Source organism: Pieris rapae, chromosome 4 (assembly GCF_905147795.1).
Source record: "Pieris rapae chromosome 4, ilPieRapa1.1, whole genome shotgun sequence".
Lineage (NCBI taxonomy): Eukaryota > Metazoa > Arthropoda > Insecta > Lepidoptera > Pieridae > Pieris > Pieris rapae.
Genome location: NC_059512.1, coordinates 6,149,198 through 6,171,040, shown reverse-complemented (window position 1 = coordinate 6,171,040; position 21,843 = coordinate 6,149,198). Strand labels below are relative to the sequence as shown.

Here is a 21,843-nt window from a genome sequence, read left to right as displayed (position 1 = left end):
CTGGAGAACGTCTGAACAAACACTTACTATAGATCTTATTTCTGTTTTTATAATAGTGTCAGTCAAATGTTTAGGTATATTCAATCCTTAAAAGCGTTCAAACCCCGGTTGCGGTTTTCTCTTATATATATGTGCACAACTAAGAGTTGGTTTGTATGGTGAAGGCATACCAGGAGGAAACCGGAATTTAGAGCAAATCCGATCACTTTAAGACATCATTAAAATAAACAACTACGTACAACAGAGTAGACTGTACTTAATATTTTTGCCGTCATAGGGGCCCTGGAACCTAGCCAAATACATTGTGGAAGACATACTATTAGTAACAACTTAAATATTTATGAAAAAGGAAGTTTTCGAGCGATTGATTATAAGCCTTGATTGATTTAAAATTTACCATGAATTTGCCATTTCAGCGAATAGGAATCAGCCAGCCGAGAAATGCTCAAGACCGCAACCGATAGAAAACGTCGATTACGTCGCCAATTGTCGCATTGTACATACACTTTTACTGCTTTTACGAAACTAAACGTTAGTATTTTTTGCTAACATTGCGTGATAATAAGGAAACAGCCTCAGAACAATAAAATTATCGATTGTCAACGAATTATATTTACAGATAGACAATACAATATGACAATAAGGAAAGTTAACCTTTTACGATGGTGCTTTACGGAAAGTTCTTTTGTTTTGTAAATAGACTTATGAGTACTAAAGCGATTCAGAGGTTTAAGAACGTTGAAGACTTCTCAAATATTTATCCAGCCAGTCTTATTGTACATCATATAGCTTTTATCGTGTACTTCTTAATTATAAACACATGTTTCGTTCGTTTATTTTAAGATATTAAAATTATAAAAAAAGCAATGTTTTATTTACTTCACGAGTGCCAAAAGTTTTTATGTTTGCCTAAATCTTTTTTTTCACATACGATCAAGCTAACTACAAATACATTAGCTTACAAGTTCGATACGTCAGTTACAGAATGACAAATGACATTTTCGAAAATGTCACGCGAATGTTTGCGAGGTCAATAATTACATGGCATTGTTGTTAATGCAGTGTTACGTATGTGGGCGGTACGCGGGTGGTGGGACAGAATTACTGTGATGAACGCCCGTAGAAAATCGTTTGTTTCCGCCAACTAAAAGTACTCATTGATCAAATGAATACCTAAACTGACGGTAACATTCTAGAACAATAAACAAACGAAAACCTCGCAAAACTTTAATATAAACACAATTTGAGTTTTTGTTGATGTTTAGAATGACATAGTAAAAAAAATTTAAATGGAAATGTTTATTTCACGCACAATAATTTTATTCGTAGAAAGGAAAACAGTGAAATTGATAAAGTTAATATTAACATAACTGGCGTATGAAATATTTTAAAGTGTTATTTTTTTTTCTAGACTGTTTGTTAACATTTTGTTTCTAGATTGGCTTTATAATTCCACACTTGAGGTTATTTTTAACCCAAATAAGCAAACATTCCACTTGTCAGTTAAAAATAGTCAATATACTTAATAAATAAAATACAGTCATAGTGGAAACAATAGTGTTAATACGAGACGAGACTCTTAATTTAAAACAGTATTGACTTCGTGTTTATAAATGAAATAAAAATACAAAAATCAAAGTGCATCGAATATTAGCAAAATATAATACGTAATAAACTGTTTTATTATAATATTCTACTATTCTACAACTATGGCTGCCATCTGCCTATGAAAACGCTGTTTTAAAAAAATCTGTTACGGTGACGGTTCATAACATTTGTTTTTCATTCCAAACTTAAACATTTCAGCTAAAATAACAATGATTATTATGACCGGAGCATTTTACATATGCAAAAATGAAAGCAAAGAGAAAGTGGGAATGATAAACAGCTATTCATCAGGACAGGTCAGTGAACAGTGATTTTATCTGATCTCCATTTCAAAAATGGAATACAATAAACAAATGATATGTTCTTTTGTCAAAATGCTCAAGAATCGCTGGGCTGATTTAGCTAATTGTCATCTTGAAATATTTGGGGAAGTTTAGTTACCAACGTAAATATCCAATACGTATAATAAAGTTTCTTTCGCGAATTGTTATTAGCATTATTAGGTTTACAAAAAAGTGCAGATTAAAAAGTGAAAGTATTAATGAACATTACCAAAACATTGCAGGTATATTGTTAATGACATTTTGATATTTAAAATATTGATTTATTTTCTTGTTTAATTGACGGCGTACACAAAGCAGAAAATTATCATTACATTAGAAAGGCACATAATATCCATCGTTCGTATTTTATGTTTAAGGTGCATCCGCGACCTGGGGTCATTGACCGGTTGCAACTTTCGCTGCACTGACGTAATCAACTTGGTAATCCTCGGAGCGTATAATGTCAAAGGTGGCTAGTTCTTCAAACTATTTGCGAGTTTATTTAATTTTGTAAACTTAGTGTTAAGTCCCATTCCTAAATGACCACGATTATTAAATTATGTATTTCTCAATCAATATTTATTTGGTAAGCCAGTAGCTTCTAAAATAATGAATATATAGTGTTTCGGTGCACCTAATCCTAAAGTTTCCTAGTCATATTTCTTGCGAAAGAACTGTTTCAGGTATGACGGTACAAAATAAAAAATAAAGATACACGTGAATATTATGCTCCAAAGGATTTATATGTATAAACTTTATTAAGCAACCAAATCCAGTAATCTATTATTATAACAACTTTGATTCATCACTTGGACATGTTAATCTCAAGAAATACTAGTTCGTGTCGTATTTCATGCTCCTTTTATATAAAGCAGTAACAAATATAAAACATATTGTTTAAATATTATAGCGATAACAAAACACAACCGGTTTTCATTGTCACAGTCTAAGAATTAATTTAATAAGTCATGTCTTGTATTGTTGATTAGTCAGTGACTTCATCTTAATTTGCATAAAGGCTATTTTTAATATATTCTTAATATGTATTTTTTATATGTTAACTTTTAATTACTTCGAAGGTAGTTTTTTCTCTCCTGTGTGGACTGTACTTGACGTTGACATAATCCGTTATATGATAACCATAGCCATTAAAACTCAAATAGATAACTTTACGGATTTTAATTCATTTAAAAAATAAGAAGAACGCATAATCTATTATATTTTTATGCTATACTATATACCATCACGCTACGACCTACAATATTTCAGAATCAATTATGTAGAAACCTTCAGAACACAGTAGGGAATTGTTTATAAAATTGAACCATCCTTGTATTTCTCAACCGTTATCTTTGAGGTTCATTAGGATGGCTGTGTTAGAGTTAGAAACGCAAGCGCAACTTTGCGTAACATGAAGACTCAAGGTGAGCCGGTATGGGACGTGTCTCGTCGTGGTACCGCGGACTTTAAGATTCACATAAGATGTTCTTGGTAGTAATTAATGTACATTCTACCCGAAACAAATCTTACTAAAATATATGAATATAATACCAAAAATGAATCAGGTCATTTGTGGTTTTTAATGTGGTGTAGAAGTTTTGAAAACATATTACTGCGCATTTTTATACAGCTAAAATGTGTTGGATTGAATCGATTGATATCGACTATTGCAAATTCAAATTTACAAAGCACATTAGTCACACGATTTATAAAAAAAAATCCATTCAATTGAGTTCCATTATTATTATTTTTCAAGGTTCCACATAAATATGTGTATATCTAAAATTAAATAAAAGCTGAAAGTAACAGCTCAATAGAGTGAGTCGTTAATATTCTAAAGTAGCACTAAACACAATAAATCAGAGAGAGAGCAATGAAAGGACGTTATTGACCGGCACCGAATCCGTCATCCACCAGTAAATTGCAGTGGAATTTAAAGTAAATAGTCGAACATTCTAGTCACGAACAACACCCGGGAACAAACTGAGACGTCTGAAGAGAATTTACTACGATCTTGCTAAGTGTAACTTTTATGCACTTATGTACATGACACACAACCAGCTATTTAAAAGCTAATAAGCTTAAATCATCTAAGTCGGGGCGGTCTGGACATTCCCACGAATATATTTATAACAAATTTGACGTCATACATCATTTAAGGGGCGCCCACAATTATCCGCGCTTTTACGACAATTATAACCTATTTATTTGTAAGTATTAATTGTTAGTATGCAAGGCTAAAACCGTGTCACCGTGTCACCAATAGTTGGTAACTGTAAACAACCCATTATCTAGAAACAAAACAAAACAATAGCGCTTGTGTGTATTGTTCGATTCACACATTCGTATGGACATCATGAAAAAGTACCGGCTCTCTGCACAGAAAAGAATATAAAAGACTTATGAATCATGAGAACCCAATACCTACTATAGCGGTGTAACTAATCATTACTATTATATTCTCAGTTAATATGTTATTAACATTACTCGAAAATTTATAAAAGATAATTTGTTCTTAATAAACTGGTAATTATAAAAATCGCAATCAAAAAAACTCAGTTCACAGTTTATTTAATTAAAAGAATGATCAAAATGTTTTGTGCAAATTTTAAAACCGGATATTATAAATTGGATCATAACGGTCTATTGGGCTTTATGGTATACTATAAAAATACCTAGCTTCTAAAATGTATAATTTATTGGTAATTTAATATAATACCAGCTTCTTGTTAATAGGTATTCAATTATATCTTCACAAAGGCATCAAGTAAGCTCTGCCATTAATTAGTTGCAAATTCTTCAAAGTAACCTAAGAACACAAAGCTCGTATACTCGTTTCACTGAATTTATGAACTTTAACTAAGTATTAAGTAACTAAGTACACTCTATGAGTAAGCAATATTTATTTAATAGACAGACTTTTCAAGTCAAAATCTAACAGTTAAATCAATCTTACTTGGAAAAGAAAATCATACAATTCTTTTACAAACAAGAAGAATTAAAAATTGATTAAGATTAACAAAATCCTACTATATAAGCAAAGCCGAGTGTGTAATTATCAAATAACTTGTACCGTTATACTCTTCAGAAAATCCCTAATTCATCCATTAACCTGATATTATATTAATATATAGAAATTGACTTACCGCAAGTAATCCATCGTTTCCATATGACCTTCCTTCTAGAGCCAGCTCTTTATCTAGCATAGCATCCAATTGCTCGAGTTGGTGGCAAGAGGCGCGAGCAGAGATCCAACTCGAAGCCAGAATAAATGATCCCAGTATGAAGGATGATGCCACCACCGTTAAGGCAGCTATCCTCGCGATTTGTACAGCTGTTGATACCCTTTGACGGTATGCCTGCGGATCATAATTATTCATTACTTACATATTATTTTTCCAGGAAAACTTTACGTTAATCGGTCAATTTTCTAAATTATTACACAATTTAGTAATTAAATAGAAACTAAACCAACTTGGGAAACACTGATCTAAAGTAATTATTGAATTCATTTGTTTTTAACTGTCATTAAATACTGTATTTAAAAAAATAAACTAATTGATCATAAAAATACACTAATGATAGTAATAATTCAATAACATATTTAATAACATAAAATATTTTAAAAATCAATCAGCTCTGACGCGTACGCATCATCAATTACTAAACACCCAAGGAAGTAAACTTTTCTTTGTGTTTTATTTTATTAGACTGACTTTTGCAATTAACTGCTTCCCTAATCTTAGCTACAATATCCCATCATCGTTTAAAAATTTCATATAACGTTGAGTATTAATAACATAGAAGTTAACTATCAAATGATTTTGATCCTTTATATAAATGTTTACTTTCAAACACCGTTTAAAAAATTTAGATACCTCGAATATATGCATTGTTGGTTTAAAGATGACAAGCACGAGTTTCATCTTTCAACGATGAGATCAGTGAAAATGAACATATTAAGTGAAAGTGGTTCATAAGTGCATTGGAGTTTCTTTAAAGGGAAATCGTTTTGGTCCCAGCAACGTTTAACTAATATCGCCCACTATCTCCACTAACCCGTAGCTAACATCGATTTTCACAATAAATGGAAACCATTTGTGTCGCTTCCGGTTCGGTGAACGTTGAAATAATATTATTCAACTCTTATTAACGTATTACAGCACGGCGGCTGAAGTAAGAAATTTTTTTTATAGTTCATAGATATTTTTAGATGTGATAATACAAGATAAATACACCCTGCAATAGTTCCGCGTTAACCCAGTCGTGCAATGGCAAAACCAAGCTTATTATTCATAACAAGTTTTATACCTAGGTACAGAGAAGCGCTTTCTAACAATATTGTTTGATGAAATAAACATGACATGTCAGTGTAATATTGTTTGCATACCCTCACACTTCCTAAGCATTTCATAACCATATACTTCGAACGGAGGAGTTACCTCGTAATATTTCAGTTTATTGCACATGCAACGTAATATATTCTATAAGACTCTAGAGAATCCAGCTTATTAAATAAGAAAAGTATATGGACTTACTTGATATAGAACATGATATAGTACAATGAATTACATTATATTGCTTTATGGCATTCTACAAAAGCCAATAATAAAGTTAGAGAAACCTCAGCTCAACTACACTTATTTCTGGTACAAAATTACGTAGCTAACTTTTTAGTTTATTGCGCGGATATTGCAATCTCAAAGATCAGTTCCACTTATGTAATTCTTTAATTGAATTGTTGCATTTCTCAAAAATATAAGCATTTAGTCAGAAGCAAATATATGAAATTACTTGTATCTTACATTGTCATACTGTATGCAAACAATAGTTTTTATGTTACTAAAAGTAGACTCAGTGACGCAATCATCATTGTGTCCACTTCGACAAGCAATCCATAACGATTTCACTTCGCCGTGTTTATGTCGCCGTTTTTTTTTATTGGGTTTACCCACAAGCAAATGTCATTATAATTTGTAATATTATATAATATTATCTGTAGAAAAGAATTGTATTTGTAATTGTCTATGAACAAAATAATTATGTACCTACAAGTCGTTAGCGGCAATTAGATCTGTGATTATGTCGCCACTATTCTATTCTTTATATAAACACCAGTAACTTTTATGTCAGCATTGAAAAATTTTATAAATATTGTTCTAGAAGCCTAACTGTTTGCTTTCGAATTTCTTGTCGAAAACCTTGGTACTTATATACTAATTAAATAACCATTAGTAATTAAAGATTAAGCGACAACTTAAGTAATTGCATTGTACGTAATTCAAAATGAATAGGCCACTTATTGAGGATTTTGAGAACATATGTAGTATTGATATACATATGAAAATCGTGTGGAAAACATTAAATTTTTAAATTTTCCTACCAAACGGACTCGCGTGATAAATGATAATTACATAATCTTAAGTTAATGATGGGTCAGAACAATAGAACAATGAAATTCCCACATTTAAAGACATATCTCATAGTTATTCTCAGAAATAAACTAAGATACCTAAGCCTTATATTTACAGAGTTTTGTACTGCTTACAGCAAACATCGCTATATATTTCTTATATTACAAGAAAGAAACCCTTCTTCGATCATGGATTGTTACACAATAGGTTGGTTACGTTTTACGGAAATTAACAAACTTACAAAGATATAGTAAAAAAGATATACTGAAGTATTAAATTTTTGGCCTTAGACTGTCCTACAAAGTAATTGCGTTCACGACAGATTGCATTCTTTGAAATTTCGCACTTAATTATATATTTAAGAGCCGCAATAAATACCAATCAAAGGTATACGGGTGGATTACGGGATGTTATTCTACAGATACATTTAAACTGCATAGATTATCGTCGTTTTATATAATAACAATAAAATTTACTCGTGATCATGTAAATAAAAACAGAATAAAGGCGTAGACAATGAAAGCAAATATTTTCACAAAGAGTTAACAACACCTCGCGCGTTTTAAATAAATGTTTCATTTGTATTCATAACTGATATCTGAATAGCATAACAACTGAACCGGTCAACACAGCTTCGTCACGTAAATTTCAACATAATAAAACACTTCTAGAATGTCTTTGAGATTGAGTATTTTAAGCATCACAAAATTTTGAATTTTAGATGCGCGGAAGTTTTAAACCAAATACTCCGCGTACAGATGATTGAGACAGATTCAAAACCGAACCACAGTATTAAGAAACGAATAAAAATATAAATTATATTTGTAAAGTTGTTAGGAATCTTATATGTAATTATTATGGTACAAAGTGTTGCGGAGATATCGAAGTAAACGAGTGGCTACGCGCCAGCGACCTAACAACCGCTACAGGCTGAGAGAAAGGCACTTTCCCAACGTTCAGCTAAATTACTAACTCAATCTATAGATAATCTATACATTTAATACTTATTAGTAGTTTTCTAATGTTAATTTAATTTTTTTAAATATATTTATCTTTAATTTTTTGGAATCAACCTTGAACCATTTACGAAACAAAACACAACAAAGTCATCATTATGAATTGTAAACACGGCAAAACTAGATTGTTGGCTGTGAATGAACTCATTTGGAGACATGAAAGTGTGACCACTGAGCATCAAGTAACGGACGGTCTTACCGGCGGTGGCTCAGAGGCACTGTATACTTCTGATGGCGGGTACTCTGGCTTCATTGTTATGGTCGCCATGGAGTCTGGTTGGTGCTCCTTCTCCATCACGAAAAATCTTCACTGAAAAGGTATAAACTTTTTGGTAAGCGCGCGCGTTGTTTGACGTTCAAAATAGTAATGCGAGTGAACGGCGACGTGTGTCGTAAGCGCAGCAATGGAGGGGCCGGTGCTCAGCCGCAGGCTTGCTCGACTTGCGACTTCCCGAGCGCTATGCTTGGCGCTTTGACAAATTAGTAATTACTATTGATTATATTACGTTATAAGCCTTGATGAGTTTTCAAAGTACGACAAGAACACGAATTCCTTAATCGTTGTATAGCCACATTAGGACGTAGGTGGTTGAAAGCTTGTTAGTTTGAAGGTTACGATTCGCGAACGCTTTTTAAAGGGCAAAGGAGCGGATGTCTTGTGTTAATATAATGCCGCTCTTTGTCCAGTATGAATAGTCACGTCAATAACAATAGCACTTACTCTCTCTGTAGGTAATGACTATATAGTTGAGCTGCACACTTATAGTTTGGTGTCTATAAAATCTTTAAATTTTTAGGTTCGCCAAACTACTATACTTTGACTAGAGAAAAAGACTAATAATTTAGAGCTTTATTCAGCTGTGGCGCTAATTTTATTATGTATTATTTCTTTTTTACAAAAACGTCATATGTTTTTCAGTCAATTAATAAATTGACTGAAAAGCCTACTCCGCAAGATATTTTTTCAAAATCGAATTGCCTAATTTTATAATTAAATTTCAATACGTTTTATTAGAACTTCCTATTTCACTATATATATCTCATCTGTATTGCTAAGACCAGATTTATAGGCCAGTTAAGTTTGGGCGTAGAAAACAAGAGCCTACGCTTAGCCATTTTATGTATCATAATGAAAATTTAAACTGAACATCGTTTTTATGAATAAATGAAAATTAAATGTATGACTCCAATCTGGTACTAACCAATACTCTTATCCATGGTTTATATTTGTTCGACATGTTTGTAAAAATTCTCACATAAATTATGTTTAATCGAGAATGACATGCGCTATGACTCGGTCAGTCTGTTAAAACAGTAATATTAAATCATTTATTTGTAAGAAAGCAGGACATTTAGATCAATAAATTTTAAAATCCGCACAATCCTAAAAATAGGGATCAAAATGACATATTAATTTTCATTGAGTCATAAGAACATCAACACAATGACATTTTAATAAGTTAAGCTACCATTAATTAATTGTTGTCAAACTTAATAAACATCGTTCTAGCTATCTTCGAAGTATAGTAAGCTATTTAAATGTCCAAGAGATTACAAATGTAATGTACATTTGTAATGTCAATAAAAAACTTATGTATTTTACTTTTAACTTATTTTATAGTAATTTTTATTACTAAAACGCGTTATACGGATTTTTTTTAATTAAAAATACAACTTATAACTGAATTCTGTACCTAAGGTATATACTTTCGTATGCCATGAAAAATCTTTACATATAAGCATTTATAATTAGGTGCATTGATACAAATAAAATAATATTAATCTATGCTAAATTGTACAAAGACCAAAACAAAATAAATTAGATGGAGAGCACTTAGGACAGAGAACTTTAAGATACAAAACGAATTTCCCTATAGAATTCAGATGTCATAAATCTCCATGGCGACACTGACGACATCGAACATCAACAGTCAAATTATCCATCTCTCTTGCGGCTCTAACCATAAAGTCGTTCTTTCTGTAATTGGTGTGGACTTTAGGTCGGAGAAATAATTAACTTAGCAGCTCAGGACTATCTACATTTTCCTGTTACCAAATTTATTAAATATGTAACATGCTATCTCGCACCTAACTAAGAGTGAAAGAATGTTGAAATACTTGCATAATGGTAAGATTTAGATAATTTATAGAGGTAACATATCTGACCAATAAACTCAAACTTACATTGTACATAAACTGAGTCCAAAAAAGACCAGATTATTTATTAGTGACTATGGAATTAATGAATGAATAAAATGTAAGATTTGAGAAACGCGTGGTCAGCATCACATCAGAGGTGGAATGACCCTCTTTGCAAATCTGAATTCCAAAAGTTATAAGGTTACATTTAAATAACAGGCCGCGCAAGGTTGTGGGGTTTTTTTTATATAATAGGGGGGGCAAACGAACCCGCGGGACGCCTAAAAAGGGCAGTCATCGCAGCCTATATACACCCATTTTTATACTAACAATTTTCATACAGTAAATGCATTACACATCATTACATTTATTTACGATATTACGGTCTGTCAAAAATCGACGATAGGAAATAAATGATGATCAACAACTTATCTATATAAAGTGAAAAATATTACGCTAAGACAGAGCTGTGGTCTAATGGCTTCAGCACTGCTGTACAGCCCAGTGACTGCACCAATGGACTATCTACCTATGTGCGCATTTTCTACTTACTTGTATGGCGTAGGAAAGCATAGTTAGGAAACAGGCATACGTTACATCCAAACAGTCGACAGCGTGTTTCTGGCACAGAAGGCTTAAATAAAGGCCGTGGCAAAATCTTTTGATTGGGCCCTATTAGTAAAAATCTTCACGTAGATTTACTACTCAATTTAATGAATAAATTCGAGATTTTCAGCGTACTCAATTACAGGTTGCATATGTCCCACTACGGGCCTCCTACTTTAGGCGAGAGGGAATGGTATGTAGTCCCAGCGCTAGCCCAATGCTCATCGGACACTTCACATTCATATATAAACATAATATCTTAATGCATTCATCATCTATTGGCTCGCTTTTCGATGAAGGAACAACATCGTGAGGAAACCTACATACATTTACAATGAAATAATAATGATAATTTTAAATTTATTAAGGAAAATCATTTTTCGAGCTTTTTGTTCCGCAACAGTGCCAATAACCTGTCGTGTCGCAGAGTTTCTTAAATAGTCTCAATTTTAGTTTTGAAAACGATCTATCAGCACTAGCTGTGGTCACAGGTATTGTAAGACATAATATTAATGCAATGCATTCTTACACTTCAAGAAAGCTGCAGGACATAGGTACACTGAATAGTTATTATAAATAAATCAGCACGGGCTCCAATACACAAAGATTTTTCTAATTCGACTCTGAAAGTCGATCGAAAACTGAGAACATCTTTCTACTACACTAATTGCTTTCATTTTTAAATTTTCAAATTCATTTCGATATTCTAATTCTTCTAACGTTTTATGGCATTTGAAAGGTGGCCTAAGAGAGAAGTGTTTAGAGGCTGCATCGATAGTGAGTAGGATCTTCCAATGAAAAACCAATAACATAATATAATCTTAGTTTTATATATCTTCTTTTTGAGTGAAACAGCTTCATTTCTTTCATCTGATTAGCAATTGAACAGAATTGTTTTCGTTACCACTTTTTGGACTTCAAAAAACCGAACTTCTAAAGCAAAGATGGCATCATAACGTCGTCCCCATCTAGAAGGGTTTAATGTTATTGAAGGTGAAGACTCACTTTCTTTATTAGATATAAAACTTGATAAAAAAATTCCATATTTGATACTGTGCCAAAAAAAATTATAATTTGTTAAACTCTTTTAAGAAAAATATGCTTTTTTAATGTTCACAAGTACGTAAAATTACTCGTGTACATCTCTAAAAATTAATCAACATCTTTATGTTTAGCAGAACTCATAAAAATATACTTTTCAAATAAAATAAAATTTAGGTACAATTTAAAAAATATTATTAGATCGCGGCCTCTTGGGTTGGGGGCCCGTGGCATTTTGCCAGCCGTCTCCCTATTGATACGCCACTGCCTCTGGATATGAGTATCCATAAGCGGTGTTCACTTAACATTAGGTGAGCCTCGTGCTTGTTTACCCGCTGTTCTGTAAAATAAAAAAAGTCTCGGAAAATTCTGCAGTTGTTTTTCCAAAAAAGAATTTTTTCTGAAGATATTCTTTATGCACATTTTCCACTTATCGATAGACTTGAGTGTAATCTGACCTAGTATATTTTAGATTTCTATTCTTTAAGTCTAACATAAAAAGTAAGAAAATGTTTTCCTCGACGTGGCCACTTCTTTATACTTGACTGTTATCTGGCATTTACCCTATATCATCATCATCATCATCATCATCATCATCATCATCTATATTAGATTATGATTAAGAGTTACCCTAAGATTTAGCCCTAAGATTAAGTACGACTCTCGTAAGTAAGACGTTATGCGTATATCAAATCCAATACGCTTTTATGGTAGTTATTGTTTTCTAAACGTGTTATACAAACACCATACATAGTATACTCTATGAAGTTAACATTTAAGAGAATTACGGAGATCTGACAGTGACACCATGGAATCACTGCATATACTTGGTATGCAATAGACAGTAGACAGCTAACCTAAAAGTACTTTTAAATAAAGTTAAAAATAAATATACCATCAGCTAAATTAAATTTATTGGGCTAAGCTGGTAGAGAGTAATTATTACAAAAGGTATCCCATAAAATAAGTTCTAAAAAATGGCCAGTGGAAAAGGAACCTACCAACCGGTTTGAGTTTTACTATTTTTATTATAAATTCTAATTATAATATAAGTATAATATATTGGTATTACATAAAGAGCATACAAATATTGATATTTACAATACAATACACTACACGCAGCACTCTAATTTCTTTAGGCTTACTTTACTGTTCAGTTGTGCATACATGTGTGTATGTTTTTATTTTTAAATAATAATCTGTTTATAATTGGTTTTAGGATTCCGACGTGCACATTTCATATGAAGATCAACAAAAAATTAACAAATTCGCTCGCCTAAATGCTAAAGCTGATGATATTAAAGATGAACTGAAAGTTAAGCAAAATGATATCAAAAATTTAGAGGAAGCAGTCGAGGAATTGGCTCTGACTGATGATTCAGAAAAAATTCCATTCTTAGTTGGAGAAGTTTTTATTTGCCAAAGTCTGGAAGACACCCTGGTTGGTTATTTTCTTTTAACATTTAACTTTTTAATGTAATGTGTTTTTAGTTCTGCAAAGCCTTGGCCTACTTGTTGAAGTAGGTAATAAAACTTAAATTCTAGCTTTGTATACTTTATGTAACTTTCAGTAAGTGTCAATGTTAAGTTATTGTGCTAAGTTTCACTCCCATATCACAACATAGTATTTAATTTGATATATGAGAGTCATACTTAATGGTAAGTCACATAGAGTCATTTACTCTTCTTCTTTCCTAAGATAAAAGTTAAAAAATAGTAATAAATAAAAAAAATAATGAGTTGTGATTAATATCATTTCAGAAATCATTGGAAGAAATGAAATGTAAAAAGCAGAATGAAATAGGTGATTTAGAGTTGAAATGCGAAGAGCTAAAATCACAAATGAGTGAGCTCAAAGCACATTTATATGGGAAATTTGGAAGCCATATTAACTTAGAAAATGAAGAAGAATAACGCAATATAATTCTGCCTAATGGTTATTGGCTACTATAAAATATTAAACCAAATTCATTCTTCAAGTCTTCTATTTTACTGAGACCAGCCTTGTAATTTTATTATATGGTTAATTTTTATTATTTCAGTAATGTGAATACAGAGTCATTTCATACATATATAACATTAGTTTATGCAATTGGAATATGCATGAGTTAGTACTTTAATTGTTGTTGAAGGATTAAACACTACCTCTTCTGGCTTTTTAATGGAAATATTGATTAAACATTCATGCTAGTTAATATCACAATAAATTTTATTTATTAACAATTTGTCTAGACAATAAAACTCATCATTGGTACCTTATTATAGTGTGTATTCTCTTTAAGTTTTGTGAGTTAATGTATAAACTTATTTGATTATAAAAATTCAATCCTTTGCAGTCCTTTACAATATTTACTTTAAATTTTTATTATACTTGTTTACTGTTGGTTAAAAAACATAAATTATGTATTGGAGCTTAAATAAAACACTAATTACAGTAATAACTTATTTATTTTTGAAATTCTCCTGTCATAATAATGCATAGAAATATACAAATCACACAAAATATATTTTTGAAATATAGCTTAGATATAAATAGAAGCCTTTGGCCACATATAGGATAAAAATTTAGCATTGCTTCTCTTAGAAAATAAAGTTGCAGATAGCAGTAGACTTTATACTTTAGTAAATAATAAAATTATGGATGATTTAAAACCTAAAATTAAGTACATAAATTAATATCACACAACCAATAAATTCCACATGTACTAACATTTTTGTGCATAATTACACTACTATATAACTAAAGTACTTGAAAATAATACAACTTTGAACTATCACATTGATGACTATTCAGCAAAGGATCATTAATTCTACTTATCATCACAACTAGGAATGAAATATCATTTTATTATAGACATCTATATCATTAAGCATTGTATAAGCAAATTTTACCATAATTATATATGAATGTATGGCATCACTGGTAGCCTAGTGCTTCTCTGACCGTAGGACATAGCCAAAATAACTATTAAAAAAATAATACTTTCTAGACTATAAATAAAGGCAAATAACTATTAATATATGCCTCAACGACATTTCATAAAATACTGATAACAGTTATACATCTAGATCCATTACATTTAAGCTGAAAAAAAGTTAAGAATTTTACATTGACTTATCATATAGAATTTTTTTATAATTTGAAGTGCAGAAATTGAACTATGAGGCAATAAAATTATATGTCCAACTAAATTACTCTTTGTAAGCTTGATTGTGAGTTATTTGAAGAATTCTGCTGTAGCTCTTCTTCATCTGTGTCATGGTCATTGGAAATCCTAATCGCCTGGTACCATTGGTTTGTCAGATCTGTCATTTGACTTTTGCAGTCTTTTAATTCCTGTAACATATATAAATATTTATTGTCATTTATTGAAACATTTTTTGCATAAACACGATAACATATGTAAAGACCGTGCAGCCTCATTGCCTTTAAATAAATGTAACTAGGCAACATCTAGGAAACAAAAACCAAACATGGAAAAATATCTAAAAGTATATTTTGAGACAATCACTAATAAAAAAGGTTTAACTTTAACATGACCAAAACAACTCCTGCATAAATTGGTGCCAATAAAGGTAATTTTATTTATTAAGTTTAACATTCTTAAGCGTAACAATATTATAAAAACACTAGGTATTTGTACTACCATCACCTGCTTAAGTTAGCATAGGAGATAGATAAATGGTGTTCAGATAAGAGATATTTTAAATATGATAAAGAATGCAGGTCTAATGAAATTAAAATGTATATTCCATAGTTTCGTAACGGAGACTCTGATGGGCATATTTCCTATTTTAACTAAAAATTATCAAGGTCACTAATTAAAACAATTTACACTTCAAATTATTATTCTCGTTTTTTTTAATCATTACATAAAAAAAATATATTGTAAAAAAAGCATCAATTGTTTATTTAAGTAAAAATAGTCGGCAAAATCGGAATTCAAAAGATATCTTGATAAATCAGATATTTTTTTATCGTAAGTACTACGATGTACTTAATGTCTATTTATCAACGTTTCAATATAATAAACAACTTTGTCACGTTTTATCTGGTCATATTTCAACAGCAAACTGGGGTGAATTTATTTTAGAGTTTAATTTAAAATATTATTTGGAAGGCGTTAAATTTACCTGGTGTGTAAATCGTCTAGTAAAAAATGGTATAAGGTACTTCAAGTCGAGTCGCACAAAACCTTTCATTCTGGTCGCGTGGGAATAATTCACCTGAAACATTGTTAAAAAAAATGTATTAGCCATTAATCTCGTTCCTATTAAAATATCGGTGATATTAATAGGTTAAAACATGTGCCACAGATATCTGGATCTGACAATATTGGGACTAAGACATGCTGCTTTCTTCGCGCTGTTTTTCTTCACCGTATGGTAAGCACGGTGAATGCCGCGCGCTTACACTAGGCTATTTAATTGTAGATAGACTTTTCTAAATTGTGGAAATAATGGAATCAAAAATCTTTTAATTTTAAACATTGTTCAAATTTTAGATTCATTATATGCGTTACATAGTTGTTAAGATGCTTCATTAATTTTAATATTACCGTAAATATTAAACGAAAAACGTTTAGGCAAAAAAAAAAATTGAAAAATTTATAAATTTTTAATTAGCTTCCATTGCCATAGTTTGCATAATTAGTTATTATTATAATCATTTCATTTTAATTAGGAAACCAAAGTGCGTTGTTAGTGAAAATATTTTTTTTTTAAATATTGTTTCTTACCTCTAACTCTTCTTCAGTGATTTCAGACAAATGTTCCGAGTCAATAGCCTGACCCCATTCTTTGGTTTTCGACAGACTTACTTCTTTGGGTTTACGTAACGAACGCGGCCGTTTGGTTTTCTTGTTAGCCTGAAAGAATACGAAAACATTTTCGCATGATAAAATAATTCTAGAATTTTCGTCTGTCCGGAAATTATAGATATGAAGTAGCCATGCTCAATAAGTTTTTTTATGTCATGAGAACCTACAATATAGAAAATATTTCGACAATAATCTTGATATTATTTAAATATGAAAAAAATTAAAAGTTTTTGTGTAATAACGTAAGTTGAGTAACGCAATGACGCAAATGAGAATTATATTAGTTCGCATAAAGACCACACCGGTTTAGTTTTTTGAACTTAGTAGAAATGTTATAAGAGAATAATTTACTTACCCTCAAAAATTTAAGTAGCGGCATAGTTGAACCCCCGAAGAACAGAGTTGTAAATAATACGATTATAAGAGTGGTCGTAATTATAACATGGCGCGTCTCATCGGAGAAATTAAGATGGAGAGACAACGCATACGAGATGGCTCCACGCAGACCTGTATTTTTTTACTATAAATAAATAAAATAGTTTTTGTACCGCGTGTTACCAAGGTAGGCGACATCAGTGCAATAAAAAAACTACTTCTAACTTGCATACAAACTGCGTCACTAGTGGAACAGAGAACGGGCGCTAGTCAGGTTTTGTAATGTAAATTATATAATTTTATTTAGGATCTATGTTGAGTATCTAAATTTTTTTAAACAGTCTAAAAATCTCGAAAAGGTCCAAAAAATTAAAAAAAAGGAATTCTGTATTTTGCAAGCATACAGTTGCAATCCAATTGTGTTTAAAAGTACGCCGAGTCATAACTGTATTAGGTGAAGACAAGGTCACTCAAATTTAAATATTAAGATTCGGTCAACAATAATTTTCTATGTAGATTGTAGAACAGTGCTCAAATGGAGATTTGAACTGGAGATACATATTGAAATACGGGCCTAAGACAAAGCGATTGTATGTGATAGTTATGATCGCGGATATATTTATTAATCGACGGAATATCCGTTTAGGATTAAATATAATTGTTTTAGTACTTACCACTAAACCACATTATAAACATCATTTTTTTAGTTATTTTGTGTTCGCGGAATTTATTACACAGTAAAGCAAGTGGAAAAATATTGGCGGCTCGACCAATCAAACTTAGAATTATACTCCACACTACTAAAGCAGGTTCCACACGATGTCGGAAACTGAAAAATATCACTTTGTTTTAAATCTTTATCAGCTACTGGATAGTTAATGTGATGTATAAAAGACGGATCATTTGTATAGTACCTAATAGATACGATGCAAAAAAAAATTATTATGCATTACAAAGATTAATAGTTGAAGGGTGCAAATTAAGGTCAATATAATATATTTATTGAATGCCAAATCATTTAAAAAATGTGTAGACCACACTGACGAGTATAAAGTTATCACTAAGAGTATTGAAGTTTTATTTTTTATGGTCTTGTGTGATCTGTAAAAGCATATGCAAATATTGATTCAATTCCTAGAATTTATGATGGAATATAAACTAATTTGGCCTATAACAAACTGAGTTATGAAGATAGACAATTTTACATACTTATTATTTCTTTGATGACTCACCTAAATATAGCAAGTCCTAGGTAAGCAAACACACAAGTTTCAGCAATAAATGCAAGAGTTCTCATTGTTTGCTGCATAGTCACTTGAGTGACAGTCGAAAGATTGAAATGTGTATAGTGAGACATAACAATACCACAGAACAATATCGCCATAATGCCTGAAAACATAAAGATATTTTTAATAATTTCTTAAGTATACAAATGAAAAATATATTGATAAAATTTGGTAGTTAATCATCAGTAATTCAATATAAAATATTATTATTAAAAATACTCAGGTACATGTATATGTAATATATATAAGAAAATTCATTTATATCATGAATTTTAATTTAATAAAATATTTCACACAAAAATTCATTCATTTGAGTCCATGTTTGTACTTTAGAGTAACAAAGTGAATGACAAATCAAGGCCAGTCATTAAACATGTTTGTGTTGAAACTATTAAATTTTCAACACTTGACCTTCAGCACAATATAGTATGAAAAAAATCTATATTTAGCTCTTTTTATTACTTTCAACCTTTTCTATTTATAAAGAATGAACAGAACAATATAAAATAACTTAACTTACCCGATAAATTAATTCCTTCAGCTAAAACATATGGAGCATAGGTGAAGACTAGCATCATTCCAAATTCAAGGGATGGGTTCTTCCGTAAATCAACATGTTTTAACAAAAGTGCACTAATTAGAGCAAATAGAACCCCAATTCCTGCTGATGCAAAGAACATCAACCAAAAGCGGTTGATAGCAGACAATATGGCATCTGTTGTAGACATGACTGGGTCATTTGAGTCAAGGACAGCTGTTGTCAGCACTATAGCAACTGCATCATTCAAAATACTCTCACCAAATACCAACATATTCAAAACTGGGTCCACATCCAGAGCATGGAAAATAGCGACAGTTGCCACTGGATCAACAGCAGATATCAGAGATCCAAATGCAAAAGATTCAACAAAACTCAGCTTATAAACAACTTGAGCTAATCCCAACAAATAAATTCCAGCCCCAATTACAAATGCTGATATAGCTGTGCCCACAATGGCAAACAATAAAATTGATACAATGTTCTGGAAAAAATTGCCCTTATGAAGATTGTAGCCAGATTCAAATATTATAGGAGGCAACAAAACTAAAAAGAAAGCAGTTGGTGAAAATGCCTCCTCTTTCCTCCAATTTGCTATATTTCTAATAGACATTAAATTAATAATCATTCCTATTAAAGCACCTAAAAATACTATCACTACACTCTCAGGCAAATATGAAAAACCAGTTTGAAGCATAAGGTGTATCAGCAATATACCAAGAGCCAAAATACATAGTACAAAGAAAATTGCCATTGAGCTGTTATGTTCATCTTCTGCAGAGCTTTTCCCAGGGAGAGCAGCTACGTCTGAAGAACTTGATGAAGCATTGGGTGAAGCTGATGAAGACACATTTACTTGAACAACTGACAGTATTGAAGAATTAGATGGGCCAACCTCATATATTATATTGGGACTTTCTGATGACACATTAATAGTGGTATTAGTAGTAGGCAGCGTTATTGGAGGCTCACTTGAACTTGTGACATTTTGCACCACATCACGCTTAGATCTTACTAAATCAATATTGTCATCCACATAGTCAACCACTGGATTTTCACTCGCAACTGATATTTTACTTTTATGAACAATCTCATGAGCATTGGTAAAATGAAATATTGCACTTAATGTACATACAACAAATATAACTTTTCGTGACAGTTCACTCATTTTCATTTTATAAGAGAGTTTCATTATTGACTATAATGATAAAATTAAATTCCTCCAAGGGCATGAATAAAATAACATGGTTTTAGGACACCATTAAATTTCCAAAACGTTCCTCTCCTAAATCGATATTACAGTCTCATATATTCTCGTGTTTTCCTTTGATAAGCTAATAGTGATATTCTAAAACACGTAATCGTATTAGAAATTGATAAAAGATTGTGCACTTCGTGAATGACACTTCGTTACTGAGGTATTTGTATTTGAATTTTATCACATGAAATAGATTTTAAACTATTTAATTTCATGGTTGTTCTCTTGAAAGTAACTGAGAAGTATAGTTACTAATTTATCTTGCATTTTGTAAGTATTTAGTATTGATCAATATTATTATATATTTTAATATAAAAAATACTTTCCATTCACAAATGACAATTGGATAACGTAATGTTTATTTAACTTTACGTGTGAGCAGTGAGAACTGATCTTTGAATTGACAGCTGTCAGCGCGGTCAGGGCACATTGGGCAATATTCACGAAGTATGTATACTGTATAGGTATGTCTCATGGCAAATAGGGAAATTTCCATAAACAAATTTGTTGTGGGCTAAGGAAACTGGATTAAATGATTTTTTTAATGTCTAGTAATAATGAACATGAAGTATATTAGTTATTTTTATGAAGCATGTTGTTCGGGTTCTTAAGATAGAAAATATTTCATGAAAAAGAAATCTATCGTAAATTATTTTATATACAAATTTATGATATTATATCATTTCAATCATACAAATAACTTAAAACCTCATTACCAACTAGAAAACGATTCCAAGAACCCCATTTGCATTTTTTTCTTTATCAGACGATGAAGATAAAGAGGTGTGTAGTTATAAATCGCTATTCCAGCAATTCAATTAGTATAATATTTGCTGGATGAAATCGTTTTCAATTTCTCTACATGTTAACAGAATTTTCGCCAATCCTTTGCATTTAATTATGAGAAAGCTTCTTCTGTTAATAATGATATGTCACTTGCAGGTCGATTTACAATTTATCAGCAATTTTTTTTTTCATTATACCCTGAATTATTTCTATGGGATTGTATAATGTAGCTTCGTGGTTTTCATTATATGCTTCAAAAACTTGATTTTATTTAGTTTTATCATCTCGATCAACATGGTTATTTTTTATTGGCATTTAAATTATTCAAAACCAACCATACTAAAACCAAGTATAATTCTGTAAAAAATAATAACATTTATCATGTTACTCAAACGATAGCTTAGTGATTAATGATAATCATCGTCATAATTCTATATACATTCCATTGCAAGGTTGAGGGGGTATAGTCAGAGGATGTTTTAACAATAGTGTGCCTATGTAGAAAGTCGAAAACAAAATTAATTTAAAAATTTTACTCCTCTAACAAGTTAGAATGAAATGGATTTATCATTTAACATTTTTCTAACCTCATATAATTTTTTTTCTCCATTGAATTTAATACTAATATATTAT

The 21,843-nt window shown here is 31.1% G+C and overlaps 3 protein-coding genes across 5 annotated transcripts in view; 1 reads left to right on the top strand and 2 right to left on the bottom strand.

The window, feature by feature from the left end:
* The window catches only part of LOC110999789, a 36,909-nt gene extending 28,159 nt beyond the window's left edge, over nt 1–8,750 (bottom strand). Inside the window, exons 1-2 of one of the 3 annotated variants that reach the window (XM_022269015.2) lie at nt 8,561–8,750; nt 5,078–5,290 (exon numbers count right to left, since the gene is read on the bottom strand). In XM_022269015.2, coding sequence (XP_022124707.2) covers nt 5,078–5,290; nt 8,561–8,656 — 309 coding nt within the window. In that variant the 5' untranslated portion in view covers nt 8,657–8,750. The remainder of the gene's footprint in view (nt 1–5,077; nt 5,291–8,560) is intronic. The other 2 variants (XM_022269014.2, XM_022269016.2) reach the window with 2 other exon arrangements.
* Nucleotides 8,751–12,959: 4,209 nt separating this feature from the next.
* LOC110999778 (probable prefoldin subunit 4) lies at nt 12,960–14,482 on the top strand. The gene is made up of 3 exons (XM_022269003.2): nt 12,960–13,154; nt 13,367–13,588; nt 13,909–14,482. The coding sequence occupies exons 1-3, from the start codon at nt 13,125–13,127 to the stop codon at nt 14,059–14,061; spliced, it is 405 nt and encodes a 134-aa protein (XP_022124695.1). The 5' UTR covers nt 12,960–13,124; the 3' UTR covers nt 14,062–14,482.
* Nucleotides 14,483–14,576: 94 nt separating this feature from the next.
* LOC110999814 (sodium/hydrogen exchanger 8) lies at nt 14,577–20,780 on the bottom strand. Its single transcript, XM_022269044.2, has 7 exons — nt 19,149–20,780; nt 18,575–18,731; nt 18,017–18,171; nt 17,323–17,474; nt 16,887–17,015; nt 16,282–16,374; nt 14,577–15,484 (listed from the first exon to the last, which is right to left on the bottom strand). Exons 1-7 carry the CDS (start codon nt 20,356–20,358, stop codon nt 15,335–15,337), a joined length of 2,046 nt encoding a protein of 681 aa, XP_022124736.2. The 5' UTR covers nt 20,359–20,780; the 3' UTR covers nt 14,577–15,334.
* Between the last annotated feature and the right edge of the window lie 1,063 nt (nt 20,781–21,843).

What these genes read in the sequence shown, in the direction of transcription:
- LOC110999814 (XM_022269044.2), bottom strand. Translation starts at nt 20,358, where the DNA reads ATGAAACTCTCTTATAAAATGAAAATGAGTGAACTGTCACGAAAAGTT. An exon ending in CTAGGACTTGCTATATTTAG is followed by an intron (nt 18,172 to 18,574) that starts GTGAGTCATCAA and finishes GATATTTTTCAG; the next exon opens with TTTCCGACATCGTGTGGAAC. An exon ending in TCACTGAAGAAGAGTTAGAG is followed by an intron (nt 16,375 to 16,886) that starts GTAAGAAACAAT and finishes ACAATGTTTCAG; the next exon opens with GTGAATTATTCCCACGCGAC.
- LOC110999778 (XM_022269003.2), top strand. Translation starts at nt 13,125, where the DNA reads ATGGCCAGTGGAAAAGGAACCTACCAACCG. An exon ending in GAAAAGGAACCTACCAACCG is followed by an intron (nt 13,155 to 13,366) that starts GTTTGAGTTTTA and finishes AATTGGTTTTAG; the next exon opens with GATTCCGACGTGCACATTTC. An exon ending in AAAGTCTGGAAGACACCCTG is followed by an intron (nt 13,589 to 13,908) that starts GTTGGTTATTTT and finishes ATATCATTTCAG; the next exon opens with AAATCATTGGAAGAAATGAA.